The sequence below is a fragment of the Sinocyclocheilus grahami genome, unplaced genomic scaffold, assembly GCF_001515645.1.
Source record: "Sinocyclocheilus grahami isolate Dianchi unplaced genomic scaffold, SAMN03320097.WGS_v1.1 scaffold449.1, whole genome shotgun sequence".
In the NCBI taxonomy this organism is placed as follows: Eukaryota; Metazoa; Chordata; class Actinopteri; order Cypriniformes; family Cyprinidae; genus Sinocyclocheilus; species Sinocyclocheilus grahami.
In genome coordinates, this window is record NW_015505628.1 from 238,318 (window position 1) to 259,878 (window position 21,561).

The 21,561-nt window shown below is 34.4% G+C and overlaps 2 protein-coding genes across 4 annotated transcripts in view; one reads left to right on the forward strand and one right to left on the reverse strand.

Annotated features, from left to right (window-relative positions):
• Nucleotides 1–17,197, forward strand: part of LOC107552398 (equilibrative nucleoside transporter 1-like) — a 20,292-nt gene extending 3,095 nt beyond the window's left edge. Inside the window, exons 1-13 of one of the 3 annotated variants that reach the window (XM_016234266.1) lie at nt 8,302–8,505; nt 9,603–9,675; nt 9,988–10,069; nt 10,223–10,392; nt 11,276–11,415; nt 11,505–11,639; nt 12,150–12,247; nt 12,335–12,416; nt 12,494–12,561; nt 13,825–13,933; nt 14,970–15,055; nt 15,622–15,821; nt 16,817–17,197. In XM_016234266.1, coding sequence (XP_016089752.1) covers nt 9,650–9,675; nt 9,988–10,069; nt 10,223–10,392; nt 11,276–11,415; nt 11,505–11,639; nt 12,150–12,247; nt 12,335–12,416; nt 12,494–12,561; nt 13,825–13,933; nt 14,970–15,055; nt 15,622–15,821; nt 16,817–16,928 — 1,308 coding nt within the window. In that variant the 5' untranslated portion in view covers nt 8,302–8,505; nt 9,603–9,649 and the 3' untranslated portion in view covers nt 16,929–17,197. Of the gene's footprint in view, nt 1–8,301; nt 8,506–9,602; nt 9,676–9,987; nt 10,070–10,222; nt 10,393–11,275; nt 11,416–11,504; nt 11,640–12,149; nt 12,248–12,334; nt 12,417–12,493; nt 12,562–13,824; nt 13,934–14,969; nt 15,056–15,621; nt 15,822–16,816 lie in introns of those variants that run through there. The other 2 variants (XM_016234267.1, XM_016234268.1) reach the window with 2 other exon arrangements.
• A 3,193-nt stretch (nt 17,198–20,390) lies between these two features.
• Nucleotides 20,391–21,561, reverse strand: part of LOC107552387 (CSC1-like protein 2) — a 57,854-nt gene continuing 56,683 nt past the window's right edge. Inside the window, exon 23 of the mRNA XM_016234256.1 lies at nt 20,391–20,818. Within this exon, the coding sequence (XP_016089742.1) occupies nt 20,648–20,818 (171 nt within the window). The 3' untranslated portion in view covers nt 20,391–20,647. The remainder of the gene's footprint in view (nt 20,819–21,561) is intronic.

The window sequence follows — 21,561 nt, forward strand, 5'->3', positions numbered from 1 at the left end:
GATTTCAAATGACATCTAATTTACAATGATTACCAAATTATGTGATAGGGAAGCCACATGTCTAATTCCAAATGACAAAAATTCAATCTAATTTATGATGACTACTAAAATATGTGATTTGGAAATCAAAGCCGCATGTCTAAATAAATTATGCTCTAAATTTGAAGTTCATATTACAAAAATTGAGGCTCCCGTGAGATTTTGTTTAGGCGCAATACCAAAAATAGCTACCAGGTGAAACTCCACTGAACGCATTTTCCAGACACATTTAAACATTTTTGTCGCAATATTACTCTTCTCACGAAATAACCACCAAATATGGAACCTTGAGACTCAGACCCTTCCAACGATATGTAATTGGAAAAGATTAGAAACATTCTTGATTAGTATTGTAGTAAATTTTGTAATATGACACTTGGCCCCGCCCACTTGGGGGAGGAGCCTGCTAAAAGGATTTAAAATACCATTTCCATGGAAGCACAATGTCGGTTTCAAAATGGATTATATATGACAGTTAACAGGTTAAATAAGTCTGGATGGCAAACTGAATGTGCTAAGTATCTCGAGGTAATGCGGTATCTGTTGTGACGCTGATTTAATTAAACTTTTAATAATGAGGCAGCAGGAGGTGAGTGAACAGTGGGGTTCATTTTTCTGTCTGTCTGCTGTAGTGATGAGCTGGGCATGGACCAGATGCCTGTGAAACGTCACTCAGATGCCGTCTTCACAGACAACTACAGCCGTTACCGCAAACAGATGGCGGCCAAGAAATACCTCAACTCCGTTCTGGCAGGAAAAAGGAGGTACGGCTTGAAAAGAAGTCGAGCATCACTGTTACTGGTGCGATAAAACAGCACAATAATCACATCGAATCACACTGAAGGATCCAGAATATCACAGAGACTACAAGCAAACACCCGGAAAGCCTTAGCAATGCGACGCTCATGCGCTAACATTGACCGTGCGTACAGAACGCGCCTCTCTCTGAAGACAGCATGCGATCGCGAATTCTCTTTCGCATCTTATTGCGCTTGAATGGTCAAACGCACACACAATTATTCCAAAATGCCAGTCGTGTGGAGTATTCACGTAAACACAGTTGGTTAAGTGTTAAAAAAACAAACAGTAGGGGGTGAAAAAATGGATGTTTGTCAGTATATTGGATCTGTGCAGTCAGTCTTAAAGTGACAGCAGCCTAACGACTCTGCCTCAGCCTGTGTCGTTAACGTTAATCAAACAACAAAAGACAAAATCACTAACTGTTCTCTATTGGATCTTTAATAAGATTCAGTTCAAATCTGATTCATACAGTGAAGACTATTCAAAAGATTTTGGTCATATTACCCACGACTAATTTAGAAAATATAAAAAACATTTTTTGTTTCCTTTTGCAATGTGAATGCATGTAATTTTTCATTATAGAAAATGTATTATCTATTTTGATCTGGTTTAGGTGATGCGCTCCTGTTCAAACGCTGCCTGTGCTCTTCGACATGTAAGTGCGTAAATGTCTTGTGGCTACATGGTGCTTTTTTAAGTGTATGGCTTTTTAAATTAAGAATTATGGCTTAATAATCAATTTGAATTATAATAATTATTATTATTAATTATTTAAAATATTATTTTATTTTATGTATTAATTATTTTATTTTATTATTAATTATTATAAATACACACACATATATATATATATATACACACAGTATATATTTATACACACAGTATATAAGTAAATAATATTATACTTATTATTAATAGTATATATATATATATATATATATATATATAGTGTGTGAGTATAACATTACATAATATTATATTCTATATATTACATATATATTTTTTAAAACATAATCATTTATGATACTGAATATCAAATATTAAATGACAGATTAATTAACTATTTTTTACAATGTTAAGTAGAAAATAATAAATTTTAAAAAATAAAAAAAGTAAATGAATGAAAGATTAATTAATTATTTTAAGTAATTGTGGCATTTTTTTTTACTTTCTGAAGAAAACAATATGCATTATGAAAATTGTAATAAGTATTATTATTACCATTAATCGCTTTGCTATCTAAATAATGGTATTTATTTTCATCTTTATTACATATGATTAAGTTTAAAATGATACACATTTATGTTAAAAATTCAAATAAAAAAATGTTAAGAAGAAAAAAAAAAATACTACATTTTTATTAAAAAATGAAAAATATTGGAAGATGAATTAATTATTTTGAATAACTGAATTTTTATCATGCCATCTCAATACATATTCATTATGAAAGCATTTCATATTATTATTATCATCATTATTTGTATTGTTTTAAATAATCACATTCATTTTCATCTGTTTTGGGCCACATGAAACCATGATACGCATTATGAAAGTAACATTATTTATTCTTGTTATCATGAATTGCTTTGCTATATAAATAATCACATTTATTTTCACCTTTGCTCCGTGTGATAGTTAAGCTTAAAATACACTCTAAAAAAATGCCAGGCTGTTTTAATTAAACACATACACATTTGTATTTGTGTGTGTGTGTGTGTGTGTGTAAATATATATGACTTAAAATATATATTTCTTATGTTACAGTAATGGACAAAATTTGGGTTGGAAACGTGCTTTATTGTCATGAAAATAATGCCAAAATGAAAAATTATTTTAATTCTCTTCATGCAAATATAATTTCAAAAGACGGCTTTTGTGGTGAAATAAAACTTTGATTTGATTTATGTATTGGTCATCTTTCAAGAGTAAAAAACTATTTTTATTCTATAAAAGGAAGGCCACAGACATTTTTTTGCATCTTTTTGATTAATAATTTACAACTATTGTGTGGTGATGATAGATCATCCAGACCTGCCTAATCAAGTTATTATGGTGTAAAGTAAGTGTTCTTGTATCTCATTTGCCACCAAAACATATCATATTATGTATGTAACGCCAGCGACCATGCAAAACCCATATCACTCAACATTTCAGTCGACGACTTCTGTGCAGTTTGTAGTTAATCTGAGTGAAATCATTCATCAATATGTATAATTCATCACTGTTTATACAGTCTTCCTCTGATTCGACAGTGCAGGTCAAGATAAGTCTCAAGAACTTCTCAGCAACTTCCTAAACCCAACAAAGACCTCTTAACAGACCTCGTTTGTTTTGATAGGTGTATTAGTTCACGCTTTCATTGTCTTCCCACAGAACGAGTGCGATTAATGCGTGTCAGTCGACAGATTGTTCAGGAGAAACAGTTGAGATCAGGCTTTCCTATGAACCAGCTGTGCTGGGAAACATGTCGCATCTTGCTGTGAGAAGCATCTGATCTGGATACGTGACTTACAGATGGAGTCAAACGAGGATCTGAGAGGCCGTTGTTGGGTGGAGGATTTTAATGATCGTGTATTCAGAGGTTATAAATAGTAAAGGGTGCTCAGGACAGTCGTTTACATGCATATCTTCATGGCTTTAAAAGTTTATTACTGGCGTTTGCTAAGACAAAGATTACTGTTACTCATAGGGACTGTGTTTTGATCAAACCTCTAACCTCTCTCTCTATGATCTATGTGAAATAGAGCTGCACGATTAATCGAATTTCTAATCGCGATTACAATTATGGATGCCACAATTGCGTAATCGTTCAAAGCGGCAATTAATCGTTCAAAGTCCACTTATGTTATTCTGCGTGCTTAAGATATGTTTTTTTCTTTCTACATGTTATCTTAAGGCTTTTTCCATTGTTTTAGTTTTAGTATAACATTATAATACCATTCATATTTTTACTTTTTTATAATTTAAAGAAGAAACCAATCCGATGCATATTTGACATTTGAGGCTTAATACTATAGAAAAGCACTAAAGGTTTTTCAGTTAGAGTGTTTTCAGCTTGTTTATTTTCATATAAAAATACGGCATGCAGTTGCATTAAACAATGGTATAAACATCATTCAGTGTAAATTGTGATAATCGTGATTAATAATCGCAATTACAATTTTAAGGGAATAATCAATAATTATGATTTTTGTCATAATCGTGCAGCCCTAATGTGAAATTGATAATAAATAGTAAATAATTGAAACCAGATTCAACAGCACAACGGTCTCAAATCACTTTACTGAGCTTAAACCATCATCATCATCATCATTTATAGTTAATCAGTGTCCGTTAATGGTTTGAGTGATGTGTGTGACACACTGTGACGTCACTCAACTAATTCATATAGAATAAAACAATATATAAAGAAACAGAATTCACATAGTTTGATTTTTTGTATAAATAAAGAATATTGGCAAAACTACTTGTTTGGCAAGCAGCAAAAACATTACTGCTGACCCCTGAAAATGAATAACTAATCCACTCTATCATCAAATTACATGGCGGGTTTTCAATTTTCAAAATGCTGAAAACATGCCATATTTACAGATTATGAATGTGACCAATTACACTATTAATTTCACTGAGAGCAATGTAACTTACGCCTATTCACCATTTTATAATGATAGATTATTATAAATGACAATATTGACAATATCCCAGATTATGGGAAGCAAAAATACTGGAATACTCTCCACATACACAGCAATGCTAAGCTATCTAAAGTAGTCTAAAGTTGTTTCAACCCAACTTTGGGTCAAATATGGACTAACCCAGCTGTTTGGTTACATTTTTTAATTACATTTTTAACCCAAAAGTTGGGTTAGTCCATATTTGACCCAAAGTTGGGTTGAAACAACCCAGCATTTTTTTTTAGAGTGTATCTGTATTGATGCCTATTTGAGATATTTTGTATTATTTATAAAAAATAAAAAACGTAAAAATACCATAATACACTCTAAAAAATGCTGGATTAAATACAACCCAGTGCTGGGTCAAAACAGCCCAATTGCTGGGTTTGTCCCTATTTACCCAGCACTGGGTTGTATTTAACCCAGCCTTTTTTTAGAGTGTATTATTATTTTTTTAATGACATGATACATAAATATTTCTGTACAATACATTACTAGCACTAGAGGGCAGCATCACTACAACATGAGTTCAGCTTCACCTGTTCACCTGTTCACCTGTCAATCAACCAAACACTGATTATTACCGTCTGAACTGCGTTATAGGCAGCGTTCTACTGTTGTAGTTTTACAATCAAAGCTCTCCTGAGGATAAAACAATCACATCTGGACCCAACACCCCAGCAAACACCTTTACGTTGTGGCAATGTCTGTGCAATCTAACATTACACCAGTAACTCAAACTGCTAGAGTAGCTCCCTCAGTAGTGAACAAGAGAAAATGCGGAAATAATTACGAAGATGTCTTACCTCTGATTATAAATGTCGTAGAATCCATCTCAAGCATCACTCAAAATCAACAGATTCCTCAGGTCACCAATGATTTTTCATTCATTAATTTGACAGAGGTATTCATGACGTCATGTGGTATTGTGGTTGTTACTCATCCAACTGTTATTATAAATATTTATTATTATTATTATTGTCAATCATTATTAGTTAAAAATAAATATATAAGATTTTTTTCTTTCTTTTTTTTTAAAGAATATTATGGGATTTTTATAACATCATACACCTCTCCATCCAAGATTTGAGAAGAAAAAACACATTATTATATTGTTACATTCAATGAATATTATGGTATGCCGTAACAGCTATGATTAAATAATAATACATCTTGAAACAACAACAATAATAATAATAACAATACTTAAAACAGAATAAAAACATAACTATTGTTATTCATATTGTATATATATTAACCACGATTAATCGCATCCAAAATCAAACATTTTGTGTACATAATATGTGTGTGTGTACTTTGTATATTTATTATGATTATCTCGGCAAAGGAGAAGTGCTCACTAACACAGATTTAGACAGATTTGTGAACAATATTTGAGAGAAATAGGCCTTTTGTGTACATAGAAAAAGTCTTAGATCTTTGAGTTCAGCTCATGACAAATGGGGGCAAAAACAAAAGTGTTGCGCTTATAATTTTGTTCAGTGTATATATAGTATAAATACACAGACATGCATGTATATATGCTTATATATTAAATATATTTATATATAATATACAATATAATAACAAATATATACATGTAAATATTTTCAAAATATATACTGTATGTGTGTGTATTTACATATACATAATAAATATACACAGTGCACACAGATATATTATATAAACAAAAATCTTTATTTTGGATGTCAAGGTCAAGGTCAAGGTCAGTTTATTTATATAGCACATATAAAAACAGCTAGTGTATGCCAAAGTACTGTACATATACAAATAAAGTAAATATAGAGATTAAGAGAATAAAAAGAAATGACTCAAAAACACAATCAATACAAAACACATTAACATACACAAACATACATTTGGTCCAAAAGCCAAGGAATACATATAAGTCTTCAGGCGGGATTTAAAAACAGGAAGGGAAGGCACAGATCTAATGTCCAGAGGTATGCTGTTCCATAGTGATTGATTAATAAGCATTACTATAATATTGTTATATTTCATGAACATTATGTTAATATGTTATGTTAATATGTATACAATAAATATGTCTGGATGCATGGAAACCGCTCACAGGCAGTGTTTTCTGTAGGGTGGTTCTGACTCGGTGCTGCTTGCTGTGATTTACTTGTTTTCCATGGATGAATTTGCCAAGTTGTATTTCTGCTTGTCAGCTCTTATCTGCAGAAATTTCTGTGGGGAAATCACTGGATGGTTTCCATCATGCATAACTTACCCATAACTTATGCGATATGTGCCCCTGTCCAAAAACGCTGTCTTTCACCTGCTAATATCAGCGGTGTAGGCCGGATCTCAGGTCAGACGGTCAGCTGTGGAGAGGAGTGTGTGCTGGGATGATGATGGAGTTCAGCGGTGGAGAGAGTCGATGTATGTGTGTGTGTGTGTGTGTGTGTGTGTGTGTGAGAGAGAGAGAGTGTGTGTGTGTGTGTTTGTGTGTGTGTGTGTGTGAGAGAGAGTTTGTGTGTGTGTGTGTGTGAGTGAGTGAGTGAGTGAGTGAGTGAGTGTGTGTGTGTGTGTGTGTGTGAGTGAGTGAGTGAGTGAGTGAGTGAGTGAGTGCGTGCGTGCGTGCGAGCGAGCGAGCGTGCGTGCGTGCGTGCGAGCGAGCGAGCGAGCGAGTGTGTGTGTGTGTGTGTGTGAGTGAGTGAGTGAGTGAGTGAGTGAGTGGAAACACACGTGGGCTGAGAAACTAACATGTTTCATACAGAGACCTCAGCTGAAGTCCAGCAGCATTACTCATGATCTCTGGAGAAAAGGCCCACTTCCCATATCTGCAGTGTCTTGTGATCAGTTTTGTGGGCTTCAGCATTTTTAAGATGCACAGGTTTCATTCCTGAGGCCTAGTATATACAGTTATTGGGTTAAAATGCTTCAACAGTGCAGTAAAACAATGTTCATAACCAAAGTCTCCATGCTTAATTTTCGTTTCACAACACAAAATACAAAACTGAAAAACTTTATTAATCCCATTATATTATTATAACAAATATGCAATATTAATATAAATACAAAATATAAAAGAAATTTTTTTTTATTTGATCATAAATAAATTATAAATTTAGTAAAAATATAATATCAATATAAATTACTATAACAAATACTAATAAAACAAACTTTAAAAAGTTTTTATTTGTTTTTATTTTGTTTATTTTTTAATCAAAATAATATAATATAACATAACATCATAACATAAATATCAAATAAGAGAAAAAATTTTAAAAGAGAAAAATGTTTCTTTGTTTATAATGTTTCTTTGTGAATTGTATGATAAATATATTATATTAATGACAAAATTGTAAATATTTATATATTATATATTTATATATATAATATATTTTTATTATGTAACAAATAATTATAATATTAATTATCAATCAATATATAATAAAAATAAATATCATATTAATATAAATATTAAATAAAATGTTTCTTAATTTAATAATAAATTAATTAATAATTAATAGTGTGTGTATGTGTATATATATAACTCGAACTCTAAAAAATAAAGAAAGCTAGTGTTTTTTTTTATAAAAAAGAAGATAAATAGATAAAGTAGAATTAATATAGAATAGAAAGTTCTAGAGTTTTATATATATATATATATTATTAATCAAAAATATAAAAAATAACTTTATTCACTTTTTATTTGTTCTGACCATTGTCTGTGTGTCATTGTTGAGAATTTTCCCCCTGAATTTCAGTGGCTTGTGTTGTTGTGCAGACGTGTCAGTTGTGTTTTCTGAGTGTTTGGGTGTTGATGGTGCAGACTCAGATAAGCAGTATTATCAGTGAAAAAACCCTGCAGCCCCTCATTGCATATGCATGAGGAGGGCGTGGTCAAATAAGCCCAGGGCGGGGCCACTCATATAGGGCTCTATTGGGGTCTCCTGCCGCTGTTTAAAGTAGATCTACATTAGTGCTCTTAGTGTTCAACAAGTGCTGCGTATGAGAGTCAGTAAGTATTTCACTTCACTTTTTTATTTGAATTATTTGCCGTGATTGTGAAACTCTCTTGTCTCATTTGGTTACTGTGGATTTAAACTTATGAAATGTTATGAACATTTGCTTTACAATATTGCATGATATATGGTGTGTATTCATTTTCGATTTTTTATTTTATGTAATTATAACTATGATTTTTGTATTTACAGTACATTGAGGTTCACTATTTCAACTGTTTCAGTTAACGGCTAGTTAATTTTATATAATATATATATGGAAAATGATGACTTATTTATTTGTTTGTTTGTTTCCATGTTTAGTTTAGATTTAAACTGAATAATAATAATAATAATAATAAACGTAATAATGTTTAATAATAACTTGTAGTTTATATGTATAGTTTAGATTTAAACTTAGAAATAACTTTGTTTAATTCTTGCATTATATATGGTATTTATTCATTTTTCTATATTTTTTTAATTTTGGTAAATATAAAAAAACATGCATGTTTTTAATACTAGGCTATATAATACAAAACTTTTTCATAATACATTTGAAAATTATTTATTTAGTTTCATGTATAGTTTAGATTTAAACTTAGACATAGCTGTTTGTATTCTTGCATTATATATGGCATTACGTTTTGTAATTAAATTATGATTCCTGTATCTACAGTACATTAGATTTGCATATGGTTTGATGTTGCTTAAATTGATCTCTTTTTTCACTAGATCCTTTCTCGTCTTTTCTGGCTTCTTCACTTGTTTGTATAACACTCTTAAAAATAAAGCTGCTTAAAAGGTTCTTCACAGCGATGCCATAGAAGAACCATTTTTGGTTCCACAAAGAACCATTCAGTCAAAGGTTCTTTAAAGAACCATCTCTTTCTTACTTCTTTATAATCTGATTTCACCACAAAGAAGCTTTTGTGAAACAGAAAGGTTCTTCAGATGTTAAAGGTTCTTTATGGAACCATTTAGACAAAAAAGGTTCTTCTATGGCATCGTGAATCACATTTATTTTTAAGAGTGTATATATTTACGTAGTTATTTATTTTGTTTACTATTATTTTTCCCGTCATGTCTCTGAACAAGTCTGTGTTGCTTCCAGGTGCTTGAACATTAAAATCGCGGCTCATTACAGTGAATCCCACAGATATGGACCCTCAGGTGCCCAAAGACAAGTGAGTTGAACATCAGTTAAAGGCTTGAATATCTCACTCAGACTCAGACAGACAGATAACAAGAGCACAGAGGGTTTCTGCTGCTGAATCTATGCCTTAATCTAGAGCCCCACCAGATGTGCAGAGGCATGTCTGAGCCAAATCGTATCCTAAAAACTAAAAACAAAGGCTGATATCACAATTTACTGGGTATTCTGTAGTTTTTTAAGGGTAAGCTGTCTTTGTTCTGGTGCATCAAAAAACCCAGAAACCTGATGTGAAGATGTGAATCGCTTCAACAACAGCAGTCAAACATTCCTCTTCTCGTGACAGATATAATGGCGTGTGGTTGATTTTCTTCATGCTGGGGTTGGGAACGCTGCTGCCGTGGAATTTCTTCATGACAGCTACTATGGTAAGCACTTTACGACTTGCGTCACATATTTCGTGTGAAGTCGTACATCTGGGTTGGTTTTAGCCGTAGAAATGCAGACCAGAAATGCAAAAGCAAAAACTACATCCTCAAAAAACAGAAGGTTTGCACCTCTCAAATCTGTTTATCTCACAGTATTTCACCAGTCGTCTAGCAGATCCGTCAAGTGAAGCGAATTTCTCATTCAACGCGACTGAAGAAGACTCCCGGAGCGTCTTACAGGCCAAGTTTAATAATGTGATGACGCTGTGTGCGATGGTTCCTCTGCTGGTCTTCACCTGCCTCAACTCAGTGCTTCACCAGAGGTCAGACTCATTAACACATAGTGCAGAGGTTCAGCTAACTGTGGCCTTCTAGGGTCATTTTACATCCTGAAGTCAAAAGAAACAAAATAAGAAATTAGTATGCATAAAAAGTGAAGCCTGTTTTAGGACAGTTTTTTTACTTATTTATTTGAATACATGTATACATTTCTTTATTTGAATAATTTTTATATACTCGAATAGATATTTTTATTTAATTATTTTAATGTTTTTATTGAATCTAATATTTTTATTTGAATAAATATTTATTTAAATATATATTTTTATTGATTTAGCTAGATTACAATACATAAACAAAACTATTCATTTAAATAAATCAATAAATATATTTACATAACTATTTTATTCATTTAAATAGATATTTGTATTTATTTCATTAAACACTTTTATTTTATTGATTTAAATAAGTACTTTTATTGATTAAATATAATTTATTTATTCACTGGAATTAATATTTCTATTTATTTAAATGGATAATAAAAACTACTTTTTAAATAAATATTTTTATTTGTGCATACATTTTTTACTTCTTTATAAATAAGTATTTTATTTATTTATTATTATTATTATTATATTACTACTGTTTTTATTTATTTATTCATTCATTTATTTTTGCACATTGACATTATTTTAATGGCAATTAAACACAATTTACCTTCAAATTCAATTTAACTCAAAATAAAACACAACAAAACAAAACAAAACAAAACAAAACAACACAACACACAACAAATTAAATTAAATAAACAATGCTTGGTTTTCTTTAAGGAAAATATACATTCGTATTCTTTTCTTTTGGATTTTGGGGTCAATTCTGAGGCAAACCTGTTTTCGATCATTTTCGAGACTGTGATTGAATCTGCAGAATTCCTCAGAAGATCCGTATCGCAGGGAGTCTGACAGCCATTCTGGTGGTGTTTTTGCTCACCGCCATCCTGGTGAAAGTAGATTTGGATCCGCTGCCATTCTTCATCATCACCATGATCAAAATCATCTGCATTAACTGTGAGACGCTACAACAAATGCATTTCAACTTGCAGAAGCAGAATGGGTTGTGAATGTGATTTGATGTGATGTATTTGTGCTGATCCCAGCGTTCGGAGCGGTTCTTCAGGGAAGTCTGTTTGGGATGGCCGGACTCCTGCCAGCATCCTACACGACACCCATCATGAGCGGACAGGGTCTCGCAGGAACCTTCGCTGCTTTTTCCATGATCTGTGCCATTGCCAGTGAGTCTGCAACTACAACACAATTACAGTACCTCAAATCACTCCAGCTCAACGAGTCGTCACACTAATGCATCTATAATGGAAATCTATGGTGCTTTCCACGCAAAAAAACTGAAATCACACTTTTTAAATTGAAGAATAAGTGTAAGCACGTAAAATACAAGCCTCACTTTTTCTAGGGTAATCATTTATAAATTCATAAATGCAAGTGACTTTAAAAGAAAAGAAATCTGGATTATATATATATATAATTAAATATTTATGTATATATATATATATATACACATATATATATATAATCCAGATTTCTTTTCTTTTTAAGTGTAAATCTTCTTCTGTGTAAATGTGTTTTCAGCAATAAAAAATCCTTTATTTACAGCTATATATATATATATATATATATATATATATATATATACTACCTCACTGTAATTTAGGTTGTAATTAAATTGATCAAAAACCAAATCAAAGGGAAAGCCATGTTCATATGAAGCTCATTTTCTCTCTCAGGTGGTTCTGCTATGCACGACAGTGCATTTGGATACTTCATCACAGCGTGTGTGGTTATTTCCCTTGCAATTGCATCGTATGCTCTACTTCCTAGACTGGTAAGATCTGAGCGGCTGGAAAAAACTGAAGCTGTTGATTTAAAGCTTTAAACATTTACAGTCTAATTGCTGGGGGTTTTTCTGTAGGCGTTTTTTCAGTATTATCTGGAGAGTCAGCAGAGCAAACCAGCTGAGGATGAGGAGAACAAGATGGATCTGCTGAAGAAAGGTGACGTCATGAAAATTCAAATCAAAACCTGGCTGAATGTCAATCAAAACACTGTTTTAAAGTTGAGCTGTCTATAGATGAGTGGCAGAAGAGCGCTGGAGACGACGACAAACAAACACCGTCCATACTGGCCATCTTTAAGAAGGTAAACACACATTAAAATCAACAGCTGCACAGCAACAACACTCCTAACACCTTAGCAACTGCATAGCAACAACACCCAGAGCACCTTGGCAACTGCACAGCAACAACAATTATAAACTCCTTGGCAACTAGATAGCAACAACACCCAGAACACCTTAGCAACTGCATAGAAACAACACTTACAAACACCTTAGCAACTGCACAGCAATAACCCTTTAAAAACACCTTGGCAACTGCATAGCAACAACACAGCGAGCACATGGCAACTGCAAAGTAACAACAATTATAAACTCCTTGGCAACTAGATAGCAACAACACCCAGAAAACCTTGGCAACTGCATAGCAAAAACACTTACAAACACCTTAACAACTGCACAGCAACAACACACGGAACACATGGCAACTGCTAAGCAACAACACACCGAACACATGGCAACCGCAAAGCAACAACGCGCAGAACACTTTGGCAACTGCACAGCAACATCACTTATAAACACCTTGGCAACTACATAGCAACAACACCCAGAACACCTTGTCAACTGCATAGCAACAACACTTACAAACACCTTAGCAACTGCACAGCAACATCACTTATAAACACCTTAGCAACTGCACAGCAACATCACTTATAAACACCTTAGCAACTGCACAGCAACATCACTTATAAACACCTTAGCAACTGCACAGCAACATCACTTATAAACACCTTAGCAACTGCACAGCAACATCACTTATAAACACCTTGGCAACTACATAGCAACAACACCCAGAACACCTTGTCAACTGCATAGCAACAACACTTACAAACACCTTAGCAACTGCACAGCAACAACACTTATAAAACACCCTGGCAACTACATAGCAAAAACACGCAGAGCACCTTAGCAACTGCATAGCAACAACACTTACAAACACCTTAACAACTGCACAGCAACAACACACGGAACACATGGCAACTGCTAAGCAACAACACACCGAACACATGGCAACCGCATAGCAACAACACCCAGAACACCTTGGCAACTGCACAGCAACATCACTTATAAACACCTTGGCAACTACATAGCAACAGCACTTACAAACACCTTAGCAACTGCATAGTAGCAACACCCAGAACACCATGGCAACTGCACAGCAACAACACTCAGAGCACCTTGAAAACTGCATATCAACACCCTAGCAACCGTCCACAACCATTCTCAGGATTGTGTCGGTGAGTTTTGCACAGGCGAAAGTGTGAGTTGTCTTGTATTTCTCTCGTCAGATCTGGATTATGGCGTTCTCTGTGTGTTTCGCCTTCACCATCACCATCGGCACGTTTCCCGCCATCACTGTGGACGTTAAATCTACTATTGCTGATGGTGGAAAGTGGGGTGAGAGTTCAATGAGTCTGACTCTTTACAATTCACAGTCTGATAATGAGTCTGATTATTATGGAAGCTTATTTTTGGAATAAAATAAAAAGAGGTGATTGTAACTTTTTATACCACAAATCTTGTTTTTATATATATAATATATATATATATATATATAATATATATAATAAAATATTATTATAATTGAGATAAAAGTCACAATTAAAAATGTTGCTTTTTTTTTTTTTTTACTGTAATTGCAACTTTTTATCCCACAATTCTGACTCTTTTTTTTCCAATACAATTCAAGTTAACAGCTCGCAATTCTGAGGTGTTGAGATTCTGAGATTATATCTCGGAATTCTGAGGGGAAAAAATCTGAATTGTGAGAACAATTCACAATTACCTTTTTATTTTTGCCACTTTTCCCCCCTCACAATTCTGACTCTTTATATTATATGTTTATATCTCACAATTTTGACAAATTCTGAGCAAAAAAGTTGAGAAAAAAACAGAATTGTGAGAGAAAAATTTGTATTTTAATATTTACTTAACGTTATTCTTGCAATTCTGAGTTTATATCTTATATTTTGGATATACTCAGAATTGTGAGTTATAAACTCAAGTTAAAAACATGCAATCAAGACTTATTTCTTAGAGTTTATATTTCACAATTCTGACTTTGTATTTTGCATTTTTGAGAGAAAAAAATGTTTGAATTGGGGCATAAAAAGTTGCAATTACTGTTTTATTTATGTATTTATTTCATTCCATGGCAGAAATATGCTTTCATAAATAATGTTACAGACAACAAGGGAAAAACAATACTGAATGCAAATAACCAGTGTGTTTTGTGTGGTAAATTATTTGTGCAAGCATGAAAACAATAACATCCAAAAGATATTTAGACCATAATTCATCTGCTGCTGTTTAAGCATTTACAAACTGTGAAGTTCATTATAATATTAAAACATTTCAATGTCTGAATATGAAGACATGTTGTTTGCTGCTTGTATTAAAGCTCCTGCACACAATGACTAACTTCTCTCTGTAGAGCTGTATTTCATCCCAGTGTCTTGTTTCCTGTTATTTAACGTGTTTGATTGGCTTGGTCGCAGTCTGACTGCAGTCTGTATGTGGGTAAGAAACATGACGCAACTTCATTTTCAACACCACTTCTATTGTTTTCAAACTGTACAAACTTCTTTTTACGAAACATTTTGATTGCAAAGTATTCAAGCACATTTTTTAGTGTAAATGACTCCTGTTTTCATTGCGAAGTGTTTATGCATCTTACCGTATTTTTAGTATAAAGGACACTTGGTCTCGTATTTCTAAGTGTTCAAAACACTTAAGGTCACTCTATATATTCATATTGCTGCAGATGGATCTTCCTCTAGGGAGGATCATACAAATATTATTTTGTGTGTCTGTTTCGTGTTTATACATGGATCCTTCAATAATAACAATAAATTACACAAACATGCATATATTCACAAAATATGAGTCTTAGAATCAGCAGGTGGGAGGATTTACATACAGTAATAAATATAGATGACTGGATGGATATTAGTTACTTTGAGCAATGAAATTCAGTGCAGCGGTTTAATGCCAAACACAAATGCATTCAACAGAATAGTTTATGTTATTTATGCATGTGTTTTGTTGTATTATTTTCACTTTCCCTCTCTGTCTCTGTCTCTCAGCCTGGTAAAGACAGTAAGCTGCTGCCGGGTCTGTTAGTGGCCCGTGTGATTTTCGTCCCTCTCTTCATGCTCTGTAATGTCCAGCCTCGCTACAATCTGCCCGTCTACTTCTCACACGATGGCTGGTTCATCGCCTTCATGATCCTCTTTGCCTTCTCTAATGGATATCTGGCGAGCCTGTGCATGTGCTTCGGACCCAAGTGAGTAAAATACTGACAGAATCTTATCTATATTATTATTTGGACACATCAGAGTTATTATCATTAACTAGATGTAAAACCTTGAGAAAAAAAAACATGTTCCTTACTTGAAATAAAATATTAACTTAAAATAAAATATATAAAAAAAAAACGTCAAACTTTTTGTTTCAGCTAGTTGCCAAGGAAACGCTTCTTAATTTTTGATTACCTAAAGCTACTACTAGTACTAAAATAACTAAAGTGAAATAAAAATTAATATAAACATTTAAAATGACAAAAAACACAACAAATTTACAAAAACTTTCAATTAGAATATAATCAGAACATGTAAAAATAAGATCTAAATCTAAATATTTACAAAAACTATAATAGCACATCAATGATACTAAAATAGCATGACGTGATTAATGTTAGCCCAGTGGTTCTCAAGCTTTTTTTTTTTTTAATTAATAACTCTACTATGTTACCCAAATCAAACAAGAATTTTGAACCTGCCTTCATTCAAATAGGTCCGATTCATTTTCTGGAAATATATGCAAAAGTGCTCGTTTTATTAGATAATGCATCATTTGCCACTTTGCTTTCATGTACTGTGATTAATCAACTGGAGAAGTATTGTGTACACTAAAAAATGGGTGTAAAACAACCCAACCGCTGGGTCAGAACAACCCAACCGCTGGGACAGAACAACCCAACCGCTGGGACAGAACAACCCAACCGCTGGGTCAGAACAACCCAACCGCTGGGTCAAAACAACTCAATCGTCATTATGGAAAATATTTGATTAATTTCCAAGACTAGAAATCACACTTTTAAAATAAGACCTAAATGTCCTGCTTCTCCAAGTCTATGTGAATCCAGGTGTAAAGTAAAATTGCTGAGGGGTGAATTAAAATAAGAAATGTCTTGATATTTATTTTAAACCATTTAACTGATCTTGAGGCCCCTGGTTGAGAAGCACTGTGTTAAACATATTCTCTTGTTTTTGTGGACAGGAAGGTGGATGCGAGCGAGGCGGAGACGGCTGGAGCGATCATGGCCTTCTTCCTGTCTCTCGGTCTGGCTCTCGGAGCGTCTCTGTCGTTTCTGTTTCGAGCGCTCGTCTGAAGTCTCGGTGGACACACACCCAGCGCTCTGGACAGAGATGATACTGAAGGAGCCTTACAGTCACTCGAATGTCCGGAGCGGCCCTCCACACAGAACAAACTCACAACATCAGCGTCACTTCAACATCAAGACCTGATCTTGAGCCAAAAGTACACAGACTCCCTGATGCTAGATGCTTTAGCTTTAAATATTATATTGTATTGCTCATAATGTAAAGGACTTAAAGCCTACACTACTGTTCAAAAGTTTGAGGTCAATAAGATTTTTTATTTTTTTTTAAACAAATGTAATACTTTTATTCAGCAAGGATGCATTAAACTGGTCAAAAGTGACAGTAAACTAATTTATAATGATACGAAAGATTTCTATTTCAAATAAATGCTGTTCTTTTAAACGTTCTATTCATCAAAGAATCCTGAAACATAAAATGTGTCACGGTTTCCACAAAACAACTGTTTTCAACATTGATAACAATCAGAAATGTTTCTCGAGCAGCAAATCAGCATATTATTATGATTTCTGAAGATCATGTGACACTGAAGACTGGAGTAATGATGCTGAAAATTCAGCTGCGCATCACAGAAATAAATGACAATTTACAATATATTCACATAGAAAACAGAGGTTTTAAATTGTAATATTTCACAGTTTTGCAGCCTTGTTGAGCAGAAGAAACATCTTTCAAAAACACAAAAAAAATCTCGCTGACCCCAAAAGTTTGAATGGTAGAAAGCTGTACAACCATTATTATTGTTGAAGAAATACTCGTTTTAACATTTTGAATTATGAGTTCACCCAAAATCATAATTTACTCACTATGACAGTGTTCGGATGTGAACTATTTCTTCAAATAAATTGTGAGATTTTTAAAATAGCTTCCTTTAAAGATATATTTTCACGAGAGCACAGAACAGCATGTTATTTGTAGAATATTCAAACCTCTTTAGTTTTATAGCAGTTTATATTAAGTAAATATTGTATTATAGTCTTTTTTGATAAGCAGATGGACAACCATAGAGCTTTATATGAAGGTGACGTGCATTATGATATTTTATTTAATTTATATAAAAACATCATCATGAAGTTTTTAAGCTTTAAGCGCAACGAACAAACCCACTCTACCTCGCACCATATTAAACAACTTTTTTCCCTCAACACTACATTTACAAGACAACAAAGTGCCAAATATTATATGCTTTGTTATTAATAAAAAACTGTTTATATCTGCATTGATCTCCTCCATACTTATGTTTGTCTTGTTTGCAACAGTAACAGAAACCAAACAAAAATCAAAACCATCAGTGCAAAACTCAAAGTAAACAGACATCAGACTAGATCTGCCATCAAGATAATTTTCAGACATGATGAAACTTTCAGGAGTGTTGCTTGGACCTTTTGGGTCACAAAAACTACTGCAAAATGTAATTTTAGGCAGATAAATAAAAGAAAACAATCTGGCACATCAATTTAGAGGAATCGTGTGCAGCAGCAGGTATGAAAACATGAAATACTGTAATAATAATAATAATAATATTACAGACTATAGTCGGGGTAGATGTCGTGTTTAATTTCACTCAAGAACAAATTAATCCTCCAAACACCAGCAGTGAATCTCTAAACTGATCGTTATTAGATTGAAATGATTAACACTCATTTGTTCTGCTTGCGTCTCACGAATTAGGCGTATTTATATGTTCCTTCAGCCGACTAAGGTCTGTAATGTACTGCAAAACGAAACAGGTCTGTACACGTTGTTGACACGCATGTTTAATCCCTTAAAGGTCAGTTTTCTGTAAGAAAATATTGAATATTGACAATATGCCACTCTAAAACATGATCGGCTCCAATAGAAACCTTTCAGACTGGGATTTCCATCAGTTCTTGATGGATTAAAGGAATAGTTCACCCAACTTACTGAAAATGTACTCAGGCTATCCAAGGTGAGTTTGTTTCTTCATCAGATTTGGAGAAATGTAGCATTGCATCAGTGTCTCAGCAATGGATCCTCTGCAGTGAATGGGTGCCGTCAGAATGAGAGTCCAAACAGCTGATAAAAACATCACAATAATCCACAGCACTCCAGCCCATCAGTTAACATCTGGAGAAGACAAAATTAACATTTTGTCGTCTCCAGATGTTAACTGATGGACTGGAGTGCTGTGGATTATTGTGATGTTTTTATCAGCTCATTCTGACGGCACCCATTCACTGCAGAGCATCCATTGCTGAGACACTGATGCAATGCTACATTTCTCCAAATCTGATGAAGAAACAAACCCATCTACATCTCGGATGACCTGAGGACTTGGTAACCAAATTCAATTTTTGGGTGAACTATTTCTTTAAGACAGATATAATGGAGACCGGTTGTAACAAACCCCTCAAGTTAAGCAGGATAATTCTTCACTTGGTAATTTTCTTTTATGAATTAAGGGTTATCTCCACTTGGGGTTTATCGCAACCAGATCAGATCTCTAGCGATGAGTCTTCAGTGGTGGTTTTTCGCTACAAGCTGTTATTATTTCTCATCTAGCTCACTAAAACTGAAGCGACGGCGTTTGTTGCTGCTGCGTATCGACAGTCAGATGCTTCATGTGACGGCTATATTTCTCTTAATATTAGTACTTGGATTAGATCAATCTCACCAGGCTTAACTACACAACTAGAAAAAACTAACAAACTCAGTCAGTCATTCGTAACTAAGCGCATTTCCGATGCCAGATTCCTACCAAAACATTTCGTACAAAAGCAGGCATCAAACAAGAGCCCGTTTTTCACTAGCTGTCCTCGTTCACACTATCCAAACTACAGGGATTCGGTTTCTAAACTAAGATCTGAATTGGCAGTTTCCCGATCAGACGCATTTGGTTAACTATGAATTTTCTCAAACGCCTCGAATTGTTGATTCTCCATCGCTGTTTTGCATCTAGTCCATAAGGTCACGTTATGAGCGGCGAGCGGTTTCTACTGCGCTACAAAGACGGGAACGTCAGTACTCCGTTGCAGGCATACAAACACATCCGTTAAAGGCAAAAATAGCATTAAAAATACCAAAACAAAACAAAAACGTAAGAATATGGGTCATTCAGTGACAACACAAACACACAGCGCGTCTCTGGAAATACTGTACATCGGGGAGAAGTTTAAATCGGAGCGCGAGGAACTCAAGAATGCCATCGCCGTAGTGGTTTCAATGGCGGCGACAGGAGATTCAGTCAGTCTGTCAGTGTTCTGTACAGTGAACGCAGTCTAAAGCCGATGGATTTCAAGCCGAATTCTGACGATACGCTCTCGCTATTGCACCTTTCCTTTGAAATGCCAGATCCAATCGTTTAGGCAAAGAACACGGAAAAGCGAGCAAATAAATCCGGCAATACTATCGCTGTTAAGGCGAACCATGGGAGAAAGAGCTCGACGAAAACAGGACATTTTCCCATCCGTTATTCCATTTCCTGAGGCGTATTTTTTTATCCAAACTTGGAATTTTTTCGAAAAGGGAAATCCGGGATTTGAGCTTCCAAACGAGCAGTCGCCGATGTGTTCATGCACATGTGCGAAATGGTTTGTAAGCATTGGAGCGTGTGCTTATGTACAGTCTGAGAGTTTTGGGTTTCTAAGGTGCTGATGTTTGGAGCCGGTTCACAGCGTTCGACGGGGACAAACAGACATGTGTGGATGAAGGCCTTGCGATCGGGTCTTTGTCGTTCTCTCGGCTGTGGTTACTGGTGGACCTCGTTGGCGATGAGACTGTCCTCTCCGGACTGGAAGTCGGCCTCGTTTAGGCTGCTCCCGGCGTTGATCATCTCCTCGTCCTGCGAGGACTCTCCGCTGCCTGCTCCGGTCTCGTCAGAGTTTGGGTCCTGCAGGACCTGGGCGATGTACATCTGCTGCTGAAAACAGACGCACAAGAGTCAATCACAGGTCATATAAAAACATCCATCTGTCAGACCTGCCAACCTCGGAAATGTTTTCATCAGTACCATCAGTGTGGCCGGGAGGGGTGGGGGGTTGCAAGATTTAATGTTAAATATTTTTTATAGGTTAATAATCAGGGTCTGCACTCAGTTTGTGATATTCCTGTTATACAGTATTTTAGAGTAAAAATTAGGGATGCAACAATACAGTCAGCCCACGGTTCAATAAATAACTCTGCTAATAAAGTTTTTGGTTTAGTTATTTTTAAATGCTATTTAAAAAATAAGTATTATTTTGATGGATTGGCCATTATTTAGTGCTATGAACACATGTAATGTGTGTTTCATTCACACTGGACGCCTGACGGCGCCCTCGCGCAGAAAATCCACATATACATTACAGAAGAAATCAAACTCAGGACGCTCCAGGAAATCCCTAATATGGACAAAAACAGACAGCTATCGCTGTAACTGAATGAAAGAAGACAGAAACGCTTTGAATGATGACATTCAAAAAGAACTGTACTGCGACAATGTTTATCTATGTTCTTAAAACCACCTCGAGTATTTTAATAATTAAGTAACGTTATATTTATAATCCACTGCTAATCGCCGTTATTCCAGTGTAGAATTTATTTCTGCGTCATTCTGTGATAAGAAGCCACATCAGATCAAGAGGAAATTTATTTTAAATATTTGTCTGATGTTGTGCAGTAAAA